This window comes from Corvus cornix, chromosome Z (assembly GCF_000738735.6).
Source record: "Corvus cornix cornix isolate S_Up_H32 chromosome Z, ASM73873v5, whole genome shotgun sequence".
In the NCBI taxonomy this organism is placed as follows: Eukaryota; Metazoa; Chordata; class Aves; order Passeriformes; family Corvidae; genus Corvus; species Corvus cornix.
The window spans coordinates 72,435,576-72,451,344 of record NC_046357.1 but is presented as its reverse complement, the minus strand read 5'-3'; the positions used below and the strand labels follow the sequence as shown (position 1 = coordinate 72,451,344).

The following is a 15,769-nucleotide window of genomic DNA, read 5'->3' as shown; positions in this document are numbered from 1 at the left end:
TATGTATCACATTAATGATTATGATTATGAGCCAGAGTGCTATTTTAAGTATTTTGTAGTTGATTTTTGTATTATTACACAACAACTGCAAAAATTTGATTCCTGGAAGGAGTAAGTGAGTGGAAATGGGGGCTGAAGGGGGGACAAAAAGGAGCAAGTTTCTCATTTGGACCCAGGATATTGCATTCATAGTGCATCTCAACATGTAATTCGACTCTTATCTACAGCTGAGGTTGTTTGGGACAAAGTATTTTGGGCAATACATTAGCAGCAACTTGTCCTCCTTTTCTGCATCATCCCATCTCATCCATCAGTGGCAGCACCAGCATCTTGCTGCCACTACCACAAAACAGACAGAGGACCTTCACTTTCTCAGGTGGAAAAGATCTCTTGGGAGGGGCTGGCAGGGAAAAAGGTGGCAGCCTAATGGTAATCACTGGTCTGAGATTTGTCAAGTGCTGGAAAAGTGTGTGCTCTTTTACCTGGGGCAGAGATGCTGGCTGCCATACTGCGTGTGAGTCAGTGGGCAAATAAAACTGTGTATTCTGTCTGGTATTATAAATGGGTCAGTGATGGATTTGTATTACCTGAGGAAATGAACTGGCGGACAGAGAAGCTTCTACTTGCTGCCCTGCAAATGTCAAATATAGCAGAAAGCTTGGGGGAAGGGGAGGGATAGCTGGAGACAAAGGCAGTGTTAAAATAGCTAGGGTGTCAGTGGAGCTCCTCAAACAAACGTGCTTCTGAGGGGTAGGCTGGGAGAGCTGAACAATCTTCAGACTTCATTAATCAGCATTTTCTTATCCTCCAGCAGGGTTTCAGCAGTGGATCTTGCTTTATAATTGGAGTCATGCACGAGGTGGGTTTTGGTTTGCATGAGGTGATGTGCTGTTGCACTCAGCTTTGCTTGCTGGTACAGAACATGACTTCTGGTGCTTCAGTTTTGCGGGGTTAAAACCATTCCTCTGAATGTCCTTTTCCATCCCCTCCACAAGCTCTCTTGTACTTTTAAAGTACCTCTGGAGCATGTAAGATCTCTGGATGGACTGAGGGAGAGGGCTCCTTACTTCCAAGGGTCCTTACTCAGCTGAGCTCTTATGGGTGATGAAAGACGGGCAGAGGGCTGTGGCTTCTTTGGATCTGATCCAGGCAATGTTCCTTTGGTTCCCAACTGCCCCTGTGAACTTCTCTTAGCGAGTCTTGAATGACCAAACAGGGTAATGGGGTGCCAAATTAGGGAAATGATCCCTGGCTGGAAGATTACTCCTCTCACCAGCCAAGTTCAATCTCTGTCACCACAGCTACATCAGGTCCGGTTCAGTTTCTGCACTTAAAGGAGGAACGTGAGTCCAGGAAAGCAACTTTTCACATCCATCTTTCAAGCTAGTGATACTGTGGCTTTATTTGGCATCACATTTTTTCAGTAGCAGGCCCAAAGCAGAACTTTGCCCTTTGCATTTGTGGTTTCTGAGTGCTAGTGACTTGATTTTCACCTCTGTGACTACACTGAGTGCCTGTGTGTGTTTTAAACCAGCTGTGTTGGCTGGCCTAATCTCAGATCTTTTAAGATTAAAATTCTGTGGCACCTGAAATAATCCAGCAGTTTCTGTGTTCCCATGGTTTAGCTCTGTCGCCAGTTTATAAAGCTGCATTTAGCCTCTGTAAAAATACCGTGCTTCTTGCAGACTGAGATGTGGTCTTTAAAGTTTGCAGCTCACCAGCCACAGCACTGCCAGTGACCATGGCATGGAGCATGGAGTTCAGGGTGAATGGCAAGATTACTTCTAAAGGCACTAGAGAGTGTTTTAAGGGCATATGGCTAACAGGAGATAATCTCTTTTCTCTTCAGACACGACTTTGTGACTTTGTTCTTTCTGTCCATGGTCCATCAGAGTCTCTGGTGCAAGTTGTCGCATCTGATCTGCTCCTGGCAGGACCCCCTTTAAAACAGCTCTGACTTTTCTTGGCAGGGAAGAGATCTTTGCTGGGGTTGTGCCAAACTGAGGAGCCTGCTCCTCCCCTGCTCCTTCCAGGGTGAGGCTGGTAATGCATCCTTTGTGTAAAAGCTCCTGGAAGGTATTTGCAATGCATGAGAAGGAATTAGGTTGTTTCTGGAGTACCCAGGCACGGTGCTGCCGTGTTCTTCAGCACCACCTACTGACATCTCCCTCTCTCTCTCAACTCCACGCACACCGGGGTTTGCACCTCTTAACTCACAGCAACAGCATTACTCGAGGTGATTAACAATACACTCTTGGCTGGAAATTAGAAACCCCAGACCCAGCGCATTCAGTTCCATTGTGCCATATGGGGAGCACTAATGAGCAGGGTACAAAAGCCAAGCTGCTTGGCTCTGGTGTCTGTTTTCCCCGGCTGGGCCAGCCCACTTGCCCCTTCGACACGTGTGTCTGTGCACAAGAGCGTTGAAGGGCTGGGTTGTGTCAGGGAGGTGGATGACTTGGCTCATGTCCTGTGAGCATTTAGTACAGAAACCAAGTGGCAAAACCACATTTCTATTCTAAAAGTTTTGCCCCATGCTGTTTCATCTCCCTCTTAAACTAGTTTTGTGCAGCAAATTAAGTATCATACTTAATAAGGAAGAAAGTGCTACTCTGACCATCCAGTTGTTCAGATTCTTATATATAATTTTAGTGTCTTTCTGATTTCTGTAGGGATTAATAACTTGCCATGAAAGTAATTCAGAAGATCAGAAGAACTCATCCTAGCCTTGCTTGGAGCAAGAGCATTTAATGTTTGAGAGCCTTTCTCATAAGGGAAGTTCTTTATCCTAAGACTCTGTTGCCTATGCTCTGTATCATGTACTGCCTCACAGCTAAGCCAAAGGAAAGAAGGACAAAAAAAGCCAGAATTGTAATTTGCATGACAGTCTGTCTTTTAATAAGATTGTGGCATTTTATTTGCAATCTGCTTTTATTTCAAAAGTTTGAAGTTTGAAAGTAGCCTTCAGTCATTTGGATGGCCTCCTAATGTATTTTTTTTTAAACAGAACAGATATATATGTAGACCCCAGGACAGAAAAAAGTAGAAGAAACATTATTTGTGAGAAATGAAGGCGTGATCGGCACGGTAGGTAGCCTGAATCAGTAAAGCCCCAGCAGAAGCAGACAGGTGCCACTGTCTGATTCTCCTTACACACCTTCATCGAAAATCCATGGTGTGCCTTTATCCTGCTAGGGTCTTACAGTGAGATGGCTAATAGGTATTAATACTCCATAATCATGTTTTTCTAGAGTTTTGGATTTTTTGTTTCTTTGTTTTGACTTTTTTCCACCCCCATTTTTTGAGAAGTCATAGTCTTGGGGACCCAGTTGAGTTGATAGCAATGTATGGACTCATTTCATGTCATTTATGTGAGAGGTTCTGTGAATCCTTGTTATTTTCTTGAACTGAAAAAAACCCCCCAGCCATGCTTCTGGCAGCAGTTAGTAGCATCTCTTCCATGAGCTTTAAGATTAATGTGGTTTATATTTTTTTTAAAACGTAGAAGATTTTGCAAGGTGTGATAGACTTAGTGTGGTGTCAGGTATGTTAAATGTCTGTATTCAGGAACATAAATAAATATGAACTGTATGGAGATCAACAAAGTTTGCTATCCTATTGTCCATGACAGGGAGATTTCTGAAAAGTCTGGAAGATAATGTACTAAGAATGTGTAGTAGGAATACCTCCTTTCGTGGAATCAGATCTGAAGCCCACTTCAGGTTCAAACACCTTTTCAGGTGGCTGGATAAGGACATTTTTGGAAGAAAATGAGTTTGTGACTTCTCAGTTTAGATTGTTATTATTACTGATTTGTTATGAATCTCTAATAGTAAAGTTCTTCCTGAAAATACATTAAATTTTGATACATTTTCCCATGTAAGTCAAGGGAAATACTTAGTGGAAGAATGGAATCATAGGTATCAACTAACAGATCTCTTTCACCTTAAGTGTTGAGTTTCAGAATGGAACAAACAACCCCAAACTGGATGTATGGAGATACTGATAATTAAAGCTGTAACAGGTGATAAAATTTTATCATTAATTCCTTTACAAGAAAATATGAACCACAAAGGATGTATATTGCAGAGTTGCAACCCAATTCAAGGAGTTCCATCAAAATCCAGTTCTATGAAATTGAAAAGAAAAAAAAAGTGGAAAAAGAAATGGTCTTTCAGTTTAGTTTATGTTGCTACCGGCTCAGAGAAGTAACTCCAAAGACAGTCCTCAGAGGACCAAGAATTCCAATAGCTTGACTGGAATTCAGTCATTGAAAAAGACCCATGAGTTGAGTAAGTTTGCCTGACTGCAGTTGAGAGCTGAATTTATTTTCTGAATTCTTAATTAATTATGGGGTTTCCTTTCATAAATGAAAGATGAGGCTGGCTTCCTCCAGTTGGAATAGCCTTCTGGTTTCCAGTTTCTCAATGTGTAAGTTTTTGCATTACTCCTATAATTGTATTTGTTCAGTCCTCGTTTTCTCTGTTGTGATCTTACATTATAAAAAGTGTTGAAGAAAAAAAAAAATCGAGGGAAAAAAGAAAGTCCCAAATCCAAAGACATCAGAGCAGCAGCTCCACTGTACATGGGCTGAACCTGGCCAGGAGCCCAGGCAGCAGGGCTGAGTTGGAATGTTCTCAGCACAGCTGTAGGCACTGGTATAAAACCCAGCCTTCTCCAGCAAGGAAAAATGCCTGAGGTGTTACTCATGGGAGTTTTGAGAACTTGTCTTATCAAGCAATTACTTGCCAGCAAATTGCAGTTCCATGGTGTTTGGTAGTTAATTTCTGGAAGGGTGCAGAAGGCTGGAAAAACCTCGAGGACCATCTAGTCTAACCATCAACCAGCACTGCCGATGTTCACCCACTAAACCGTGCCCCCAAGGTACACATCCACACATCTTTTAAATACCTCCAGGGAGGGTGACTCAACCATTTCCCTGGTCCCTGCAAGGGGGAAGAAATTTTCTCTTCAGCTCCACCTTCTCACTGAGTAAAATGAAAACTGTGTGTACAATCTGGGTTGTGTGATGTAGGGATGAAGATGCCCCAGATCCTCTGACCAGAGGAAGGGCTAGAGAGCTGGAGATGCCTTTGTTTCACATGCAGTGTTACTAATGCTGAGCTGGAAGCTCACAGAGTGTTGTGTGGTCTGACTGACCTTTTTAGTTGTGGTTGTGCGTGTGCATATTCTTAACTTGTAGAAGCTCTGCTGACTCCATCTCAAAATATAACAGATGGGTAGTCAAACCACAGAAGCTCAATTTTGAGGTCAGTGCCTTGGGCTTCACAATTAATTTTATATTTTGAAGCTTTAAAACCAAACTTAAACATAATGATTTGTACTACTTTGGCTGCTGCCAAATTCTGTAATTACTGTTGTTCAACAAGCACAATTATCTTTTGTTTTGGATTTTTAAAAACCTCGAAATCTAATGCAACTATGTCTCAGATGTTCTCAGGCATTTATGAGTGTAGAGAAGGATGCTGAAGACAATTTGAGACCACCTTTTGTCTTTAAAATGGTGGCTTTGAGAATCTCTTTTACCCAATGTTTTGAAAGCTTTTTGCTCATAAGAAAAATGAGAATACCTCCGTATTTAAGCATTAAGGCCATGTATTTAAGAAAAGGTTGTAAATGCAAATTAGCCAGACAATGGCATTTTAATAATGTTTCGTGAGGTTAGCATTGCATTAGTAAAAGTATTTTAGAAATCACATATTATTTATAGGCAATGTGGTCTCAAGAGATTGCTTGTGAATATGTTCAAGGGCTTGTGGGATTTATGGATTCATTTAATGGTGGTTTTGTTTGGTTGCTTCGGGTTTTTCTTCCCACACTTCTGCTGTTGAGTTAGTAGATCTGGTAACTCCTGTCTCACTCCACCTCCATTCCCCTCTAAATTTTCTTACTGAAAATGTAGATGGTTATGGAATGTGTTCCCTTAGCTGACCATGATGGAGATGGGAGAACCTTGCTTTGTCTCCTTGGCTTGGAATGTGTCTTGCCAGTGTATTACCATTGGCACTTGAAAACGCTCTTTGCTGGTTGGTAGGTGGGTCTCTCCCGGTGTCAGGTCCCATGCAGACAAAAAAGGAAGAAAGATGCACATTGTGTTACAGTTTCTTTTGATATATGAGCTCCAACTGGAAGTTTCTGTTTTTAGCCCTCGTGCAATGACAGGATTTTAAAGAAGAACATGGAAATGGTAGAGCAGAATTCCTTACAGAATGCTTCATCCCACTGTCAGGGTGATGCATGGTGAAAACATCACACTGAAGTCCACTCAGCTGTACCTGATGTTTGTTCCTCACGGGAAGCAGTAAGATTAACCTCTTCTCGGACTTGGTGCTGCCTTTGTGGGGCAGACCTTGCTGAGATTCAAGCTGGAACCCGTTAGAGAGTCTCCACCAGTTTTGTAATCACCAGCTATTAATGATCCCTCTCAACACAAAGGTTGGTTTAAGCTTGTGTAGACAGCAGCATCCTTAAGGATGCATTCTCCAAGCAGCAGCCTGTGCTGGAGATGAACATGGTGGTGGTTTTCACCTCTTGAAGCTGCCAGGATTGTCTTTTTTTCATATTCTCAGCGTTGGTCTCCCTTCTGGTTTTCTATTTCGTAAGCTGACCTGAAGTTTTCCAAAAGAGACAGAGCTGAGAGCGTTTTGCGGTGATGTTTCTAAAGGGTCTGAAGTTTTCGGGGGTCTGAGGAGGGGGAGGGCTGTGGGAAGGGGGGGGAAGAGGGAGGTTTTTTTGTGTGCGCGTTGTTTTTCATCTCTTCCACACAATGGAGCTTTCAGAGAACCTCTCTTAAAAGGCATAGCTACAGCCTTTGTGTGAAGGGTGTGTCTGCTGGCAGGGTTTGCTGATGCAGACAGGCTGGCTGGTGATTAACAAAGGTCATTAGACTTTGGAATCTGGCAGGGGAGTGGGGTGGTGTGTCTTCTGCGCCAAGCAGGAGAGCTCCCTAGGGACAGGCCCGGCTGGAGGCTCCCCGCCTGCTGTCCCCCCTCACTCCCCCGCGCCTCCTCCTCCTCCTCCTGCTCCTGGGAGGCTCAGCGGTGTGTCGCCTCTGCATGTAGGACAGCTTGGACCAGTGTCCTGATGCTGTGAATGCAGCGTTTGTGGAGCGAACCGTCACGTTTTGTCATCCATGGGACAGGGGAACCCAACCCTGAGGAGATGGTTTGGGGAAACCCAAGCCTCTGGTGAAGGAGAGAAGGTGCAGCTTTGAGGAGGGCAGGGGGAGAGCAGCGATACAATTTGGAAGGCAAGCCATGCAGGAGAAAGGGAGATGTGTTCTGGGGGATGGTGATTTTTAAAGCATCACCTAAGGAGGAGGAGTTAAAAAAGGGAAAAAAAAAAAGGAGAAAAAAAAAAGGCTGGTGTGCTTGAGCTGAAGCTAAGTGAGGCCATGTTGTGCACAGGCAAGAAGCTCTGAGGCTCTGAGTGCAGGAGTTGTCTGAGCTAAAATGGCTGCTCCCAAAGCTCAGAGGACTAGGGCAGCTTAGTGAGTCTTAAAGCTTCAGTGACGCAGGGGCTCATATCTCTTGAAAGTGTGATAAACACATTCAGCAGAGCTGTGGCTTGTTTGGCTGAGATGAAAGGACTAAGCTTGGGGGATGGGTAGTGAAAACTGGATGATCTGCTTTTCTGTGAAGTGCTCTAAATGCAGGAGTCGTCTGCTCCATGGAAAAATTTGTTTTCAGGTCTAATGGACTGTGCTAAAGGAGACGTGGGGTGGGGCTTCACTGACTGCTGTAATTTGATCCAGAGCAGATAGCAACCTCTTCCACACAATTTGGTCTGGTGCTTGCACATAAAGGCTTGAGTATCTCGATTATTGTAACTTTGTTAGCTGAAAAGAAGCTGGTGCAGCGTTCATTTTCTTTATTGGTGGTGAGAAGGAGTGGGGGGAGAGAAAGCACACGGTGCAGCCTGCAAAGTAATGCAGGTAAATATGTGGAGAGCCTCTGTGCTCAGACTGTCCGGAATTTGACTTGCTAGAAGTTTATTTTAGCAGGCTATCAGAAGAAGCATTCTTTCATCTAAAATCCTGGTGCAGTACCCTCTGTTGTTTCTGTGCCTTAGTGTTTTGGAGCTTTCTCCTCACTTGGTAGGTTGCTTCCTTCATACTCCACATACAACAGATGCAAGGAATTTAAATTGCTTTGGGCTGCTGTTGTGTCTTGGGCTGCTGAAATGCTCGATTTGTCATCCTTTTCCGGCACATGCATAGAAGCCTAGAGAGGCAATTGCTGTATTAGCACAGGAAGGTAGCTCTTGTGTCTAAGCACTGCACAGGGTAGGAGGGTCTAAGTCTTTTGTTTGGCTTGTGCTTTGTGTCTCCTGTCCTTCATGGCAGTGCAGCTCTCTGTCGCAGGATTGTCACGAGGTGAACCACCATCCTTCACTGTATTTTATGTTGCTTTATATTTGAAGGTATGCAGGGTTTTTGGATAAATCAAGGAAGTCATAATGGCTCTTGAGTCTTTGTAACTCATGTTTCCATTGTACTTTTTCGGTATGGTTATTCCCGTTGCTGTCCTTTTCTTCCTCTGGCTGTCTCCATCTCACAGACTGCTAAGGCACAAAGGTCTTGTCCCTAGAATAGACTGAAATGAAACTGTAAACATTTTAACAAGAGTGGAGGTACCCTTAAAAGCTTGGTGGAAGTACAGCAGAGGAAAGTATTCTGCCTTGGGTTGGTGTCACTGCATCTAACCTTGCTGTTAGGTCTAGGTTTTCCACCAATATCAGGACTGATAGGATGCTGTGAAGGAAGGCAGATTTCTCCCTGTGAAAGCTTTTGATGCATGGTAGTGAATGATGCAGGAATTGTCAACTTCCCGGAAGGTTAGGGTGTGTCTCCTGAAGGCAGAAGCTCCTGTCTTCTGTTGGTAAATTCCGGTGCATGACAGGGAGTGATGTGCCATTTCTCTTCACATGGGCTGTGGTCTTTGAACAGGACCAAGTTCTGAATAACAGCCCTATGTAATGGAAAAGCCAAGAGGACAGAGTCCACTGGATCAGTAGTCACTTGTCAGAGATTCGACTGTTCGTGGAGTTGAGTCAGCAGCTTGTGAGCTACCAGATAGGACTTCTTGTGGATCTGAGTAGACGCTTCTTAATAGGTTAAGGAAAGGTTGAGTTTCACGCTGCTGTGTTTGTGGAATCTCTGCAAATGACTGAGTCATCAGAAGCTTGGTGTTACCTTGGTGTTTCCAGGATTTGTTCCAAAAGCACTGCTGTAAACTCATATCTTTCTTCTTGTTTCCTTCCCCTGTGTTTCTTGCAGATTTTTCTAATGTAAAAGATCATCCTGAACCATGGAGGTCCTGCAGTGTGATGGCTGCGATTTTCGAGCTCCATCTTACGAAGACCTAAAAGCTCACATTCAGGATGTTCACACTGCTTTTCTGCAGCCAACTGATGTCTCTGAGGAGAGTCCTACCCAGCCAAGGTCTGGTTCCCTCAATGCTAGCAACCAGACCGAGGTTGAATTTTCTTCTGTAAAGGATGAATTCGCAATTGCAGATGACATAGCAGGTAAATCTCAACTCCAAGACTGGTCTCAACTCTAAGATCTGAGCTCTTACCCCCTATTTTACATTTGTCTTATTTCAATATGTTTTAGTTTCTGTCTTTAATGTGGTTTAAAAATTTGCATTATGTCAGCAAAGCAGGTATCTAGCATCAGCCATACTGGTTCTGACCATGGCTTTTTTTTTTTTCCCCCCGCAAATGTAAGCATGGAGGATGGTTTTATTTCCCAGCTTCTTTTCATGGGGTTCTGCATACTGATTTTTCATTTTCAGCTTCTCATGGTTGTTCTTCACTACCATGAATCTCCTCAAAATTTTCAACTTTTGTTAGTGTACTAGTTTTATTTTTTCCCCCAAGAAGGTAGTATTGGTAATTATCCACCCAAAACTGTACACCACAGTCATTTATATGTAGACATGCACAGTGGTCACTTTTCTGACCATTGCCACGTCTGTAGATATTACCATAAGTAAGTGAGGGAATCCTGGAGTGGTTATTGTCAGTTCAGGATGTGGTTACATTCTTAAGCATACGGGGTGGGTGGAGGAAAAGCCTTTTTATTTTATTTTATTTATTTACATATACACCTTAATTCTCATTTTAGGGCAAAATGCAACAAGTCAGATGGGGACTGGAAGTTACTATAGCCAGAGCCAGACTTTCTATGGGCAGCATATGGCTCCAAATCCTAAACCAACCAGCAAGTTTTTCCAGTGCAAGTTCTGTGTGCGTTACTTCCGTTCCAAAAACCTCCTCATAGAGCACACACGGAAGGTTCATGGAGCACAGGCTGGGGGGAGCTCAGTGGGGCCACCAGCTTCTAGTTCCCTAAATTACAACATCATGATGCATGAAGGGTTTGGTAAAGTTTTCAGTTGCCAGTTCTGCACCTACAAGTCACCCAGGCGTGCAAGGATTATTAAGCACCAGAAAATGTATCACAAAAACAACCTGAAAGAGAGTTCAGCTCCTTCTTCTGCTGCTGCTGCTGCTGCTGCTGTGTCTGAATCATCGTCTGCTTCTGTGCCAGTGCAGGAACCCTGCAAGGAGCTGCCGGCAGAGGTGGTGGAGCGGAGCATTTTGGAGTCGATGGTCAAGCCCCTGACCAAGTCTAGGGGCAACTTTTGCTGTGAGTGGTGCAGCTACCAGACACCTCGGAGGGAGCGCTGGTGTGACCACATGATGAAGAAGCACCGCAGCATGGTGAAAATACTGTCGAGCCTGAGGCAGCAGCAGGATGGAACCAGTGCACCCGAGCTGCAGAGTAAGAGTGCCCAGAGTGCCTCTCCAAACTCGAATTACATCTCCATGAACACAACAGGACGTGAGATGTCGAATGCTAATGTCTCAAACTTCAGGGGATCAATGGGCAATTCTCTTATCAGGCCCAACTCTTCTACATCTTCAAAGTTTTCTTCTGTGTCTTACCCTCAAATAAAGCCTAAGTCACCTCACAACTCGGGCATGGTTAATTTGTCTGACAGATCCCGCTATGGAATTGCTGATATGACGAATTCTTCTGCTGACCTGGAAACAAGCAGTATGCTAAATGACTCCAGCTCAGATGAAGAGCTAAATGAAATGGACAGCGAGAATGGCTTAAACTCCATGGATCACCAGACCTCAGGAATGTCTGCAGAGCAGCTGATGGGATCTGATGGCAACAAACTATTGGAAACAAAGGGAATTCCCTTTAGAAGATACATGAACAGGTTCCAGTGTCCTTTCTGCCCTTTCCTGACGATGCACCGCCGAAGTATTTCCCGTCACATCGAGAACATCCACCTGTCTGGGAAGACGGCGGTGTACAAGTGTGATGAGTGCCCCTTCACCTGCAAGAGCTCACTGAAGCTCGGTGCCCACAAGCAGTGTCACACAGGAGCAACATCCGACTGGGACACCATGAACTCCCAGGCTGAGAGCATTGCCTCGTCCCTGAACGACAGCACAGTGTCTTTTGAGAGTGGGAATATCAATGGCAGGAAGTCAGCTGGGATGATGGAACCCGTGCAGCCACAGCCTCAGCCTCAGCCGCAGCCGCAGCAGCCACAGCAGCAATCACCCCAGCCCCATTCACAGCATCCATACAAGTGCACGTTGTGCAACTATTCCACCACCACTTTGAAAGGCCTCAGAGTTCATCAGCAGCACAAGCATTCGTTCTGTGACAACTTGCCAAAATACGATGGGCCGCCATCGAACGCCCCACAGGAGAGCGAGGCAGATGCTCACCCCTCTGCCAGCACGGTGAAGAAGAGCCAGACCTCCATCCTTGGGCTCTCATCTAAAAATAACTTTGTTGCAAAAGCTCCTAGGAAGGTCTCAAATGACTTCCCCTTAGATCTCTCTCCCGTGAAAAAGAGAACTAGAATTGATGAAATAGCGAGCAACCTGCAGAGCAAGATCAGCCAAAACAAACAGCAGGAGGATGCTGTGATTAATGTGGAGGATGATGAGGAAGAGGAGGAGGACAATGAGGTGGAGATAGAGGTGGAGTTAGACAGAGAAGAAGAGCAAACAGAACCAATGATAGAGGTTTCCAGTTCTTACGCACCCCAGCAAATGTGGGGCAGAGAGGCTAATGATTCCCAGAAGGAGGCAAGCTTCAGGAGCATGCAGCATGACTACAATTCCACCAACGGGGCAGAGATTGAGCTTACTTTGTCCGAGGATGAGGAGGACTATTACTCTGCTGTCAGCATGAAGGACCATCAGAGCCCTAATGCCTCTGTTCTGGGGAGCCAGTCCAACATGTATGGTACCGACCAGAACAATGAGAATTCGGAGTTCAGTGACTCTGGCAGGCTTTACTATTGTAAACACTGTGATTTCAGCAACAAATCTGCCAGGAGTGTTAGCACCCACTACCAGCGAATGCATCCCTACATAAAATTCAGCTTTAGGTACATCCTGGATCCCAATGATCACAGTGCAGTGTACCGCTGTCTTGAGTGCTACATTGACTACACAAACTTTGAAGACCTGCAGCAGCATTATGGAGAGCATCATCCTGAAGCTATGAATGTACTGAACTTTGATCATTCTGATCTGATCTACCGCTGCCGCTTCTGCTCTTACACAAGCCCAAATGTTAGAAGCCTGATGCCACATTACCAAAGAATGCATCCCACAGTGAAAATTAACAATGCAATGATATTTTCAAGCTATGTTGTTGAGCAGCAAGAAGGGCTGAACACGGAGTCTCAGACACTGAGAGAGATCTTGAATTCTGCTCCAAAAACTATGGCAACCTCCACCCCCGTGGCTCGCGGGGCTGGTGTGCCAGCTGGTTTTAACAAAAGTGCCACCAAGAGCTTCAGTCCTGAATGTGAAAATCAGAAGGAACCTTCAGTCAACACTGTGGTTGTTTATGACTGTGATGTGTGTTCATTTGCAAGCCCTAACATGCACTCAGTTTTGGTGCACTACCAGAAAAAGCACCCCGAAGAGAAAGCCTCATATTTCAGAATCCAGAAGACCATGCGTGTAGTCTCTGTCGACAGGGGCTCTGCCCTCGCTCAAATGTCGTTTGAGCTGGGGGCTCCCATCTCCCCAAAACTGTCCAACTTGGCTTCTCAGCCTCCACCTCCCCCACCACCACCCCCAGACCTCTCTACTGAGCTCTACTACTGCAAACACTGTTCCTACAGCAACCGCTCTGTGGTGGGGGTGCTTGTCCACTACCAGAAGAGGCACCCAGAGATCAAGGTCACGGCCAAGTACATCAGGCAGGCCCCCCCGACCGCAGCCATGATGCGGGCAGGGGAGCTGCCACCTGGCATGCAGAGGCCGCCGGTGTCCATGCAGCAGCTGGGCCGCGGCGGATCCGAGACCTCCGTGAACCCTCCCGAGAACGAAATGTTCTTCTGCCAGCACTGTGATTACGGGAACCGGACCGTGAAGGGCGTGCTCATCCACTATCAGAAGAAGCATCGCGACTTCAAAGCCAACGCGGATGTGATCCGGCAACACACGGCCACCATCAGGAGCCTTTGTGACCGCAGCCAGAAGAAGTCAGCTGGCAGCCTGCCTGCCCACACCTCCGGCACCGAGCGGGACAAGTCCAAGCTGAGAGCCCTCAAGTGCAGGCAGTGCAGCTACACGTCCCCGTACTTCTATGCATTGAGGAAGCATATTAAGAAAGACCACCCGAATCTGAAGGCCACGGTCACATCCATACTGAGGTGGGCGTTTCTGGATGGCTTGATAGAAGCTGGTTATCACTGTGAATGGTGCATTTATTCACACACTGAGCCAAGTGGCTTGCTTGTGCATTACCAAAGGAGACATCCCGAGCATTATGTTGATTATACCTACATGGCAACCAAACTCTGGGCAGGTCCTGATCCTTCCCCTCCTGCCCTAGTGATGCCAACAGAGATGAAGACCTATAAATGCAGAGACTGCATTTTTGAAGCATCTTCTATTTGGGATATTACTAATCACTACCAAGCATTTCACCCTTGGGCCATGAATGGAGATGAGTCTGTGTTGCTAGATATCATTAAGGAGAAAGATTCTGTTGAGAAAACCATGCCACAGCCTGATGAAGGTGGGGTCAGAATGGATTCTGAAGACCAGATGGCAACATCACAGATGGATCAGGATGCCGAGTGTGCAGAGGATCCCAGCCTTTCCCATGAAAAAACTGTCCAGCTGGCTTCTGCAAATCCTGCCATCTCCTCCACTCCGTATCAGTGCACAGTGTGCCAGTCTGAGTACAACAACCTGCATGGCCTCCTGACACATTATGGCAAAAAGCATCCTGGCATGAAAGTGAAAGCAGCAGACTTTGCTCAGGACATAGACATTAACCCAGGGGCTGTCTATAAGTGCAGACACTGCCCATACATTAACACACGTATTCATGGCGTCCTCACACACTACCAGAAGCGGCACCCATCAGTAAAAGTCACTGCTGAAGACTTCGTGCATGACGTGGAGCAGTCGACTGATATTGCTCAGAACGATGTGGAAGAGACAAGCAGGATTTTCAAGCAAGGCTATGGTGCTTACCGGTGCAAACTCTGCCCTTACACCCACGGAACCCTTGAGAAGCTGAAAATCCACTACGAGAAGTACCACAATCAACCTGAATTTGATGTTTTTGCCCAGTCGCCACCAAAGGTGTCTGCCTCAGTGGAGCCAGACATGGTGACTGAAATCAAGGCCTCCCCAGAAATTGCTGCTGAGGATGTTGGAGAGGTCTCCATGCCAGCGCCTCATTTCTCCAGTTCTCACTTAGTGTCTCACACAGTTTTCCGGTGTCAGCTCTGCAAATATTTCTGCTCCACCCGGAAGGGGATAGCCAGGCACTACCGCATCAAACATAACAATGTCCGGGCACAGCCAGAGGGCAAGAACAACCTCTTCAAGTGTGCTCTATGTTCCTACACCAACCCCATCCGCAAAGGGCTTGCAGCACACTACCAGAAAAGACATGACATTGATGCTTACTACACTCACTGCCTGGCAGCCTCCAGGACGGTAAGCGACAAACCCAATAAAGTGATCATTCCATCTCCTCCCAAGGATGACACTCCTCAGCTAAGTGAGGAGCTGAGGAGGGCTGTAGAGAAGAAGAAGTGCTCGCTCTGCTCCTTCCAGTCCTTCAGCAAGAAGGGCATCGTTTCCCACTACATGAAGCGTCACCCTGGTGTCTTCCCTAAGAAGCAGCACGCCAGCAAGCTGGGGGGATACTTCACTGCCGTGTACGCTGATGAGCATGAAAAACCAGCTCCAGCCGAGGAGAGGAACGACTTCGAAAAGCCTGAGGTGGAGGCTGAGGCTCAGGAAATCGAGTGGCTTCCCTTCAGGTGCATTAAATGTTTCAAGCTGTCCTTCAGCACGGCAGAGCTGCTGTGCATGCATTACACTGACCACCACAGCAAGGATTTGAAGAGGGACTTTTCCATACTTGGAAGCGGCACCCGCTCTCAGAGCCCTGTCTACCAGTGCAAGCACTGTGATACAAAACTGCATAGCACGGCAGAGCTGACTGCACACTTGAATGGTCACAATGAGGAATTCCAGAAGCGTGCCAAACGTCAGGAGAGGAGGAAGCAGCTTTTGAGCAAGCAGAAATATGCAGATGGTGCTTTTGCAGATTTCAAACAAGAGAGGGTAAGGATTTGTGTGTCTGGTCTCTTTCTCTGCCCCCTGCTCCCCTCTGGGGAGCCCACCAATACCCACTTGCATGTTCTCTTTGACAGCCAAATGACCA

The 15,769-nt window shown here is 46.0% G+C and overlaps 1 protein-coding gene across 5 annotated transcripts in view; it reads left to right on the top strand.

Moving 5' to 3' along the window:
- The window catches only part of ZNF462 (zinc finger protein 462), a 90,012-nt gene that overhangs the window by 29,318 nt on the left and 44,925 nt on the right, over positions 1 to 15,769 (top strand). For 4 of the 5 annotated variants that reach the window (XM_039567826.1, XM_019289633.3, XM_010405673.4 and 1 more), the window contains exons 2-3: positions 9,299 to 9,549; positions 10,151 to 15,669. In XM_039567826.1, coding sequence (XP_039423760.1) covers positions 9,330 to 9,549; positions 10,151 to 15,669 — 5,739 coding nt within the window. In that variant the 5' untranslated portion in view covers positions 9,299 to 9,329. The remainder of the gene's footprint in view (positions 1 to 9,298; positions 9,550 to 10,150; positions 15,670 to 15,769) is intronic. The other variant, XM_019289636.2, reaches the window with a different exon arrangement.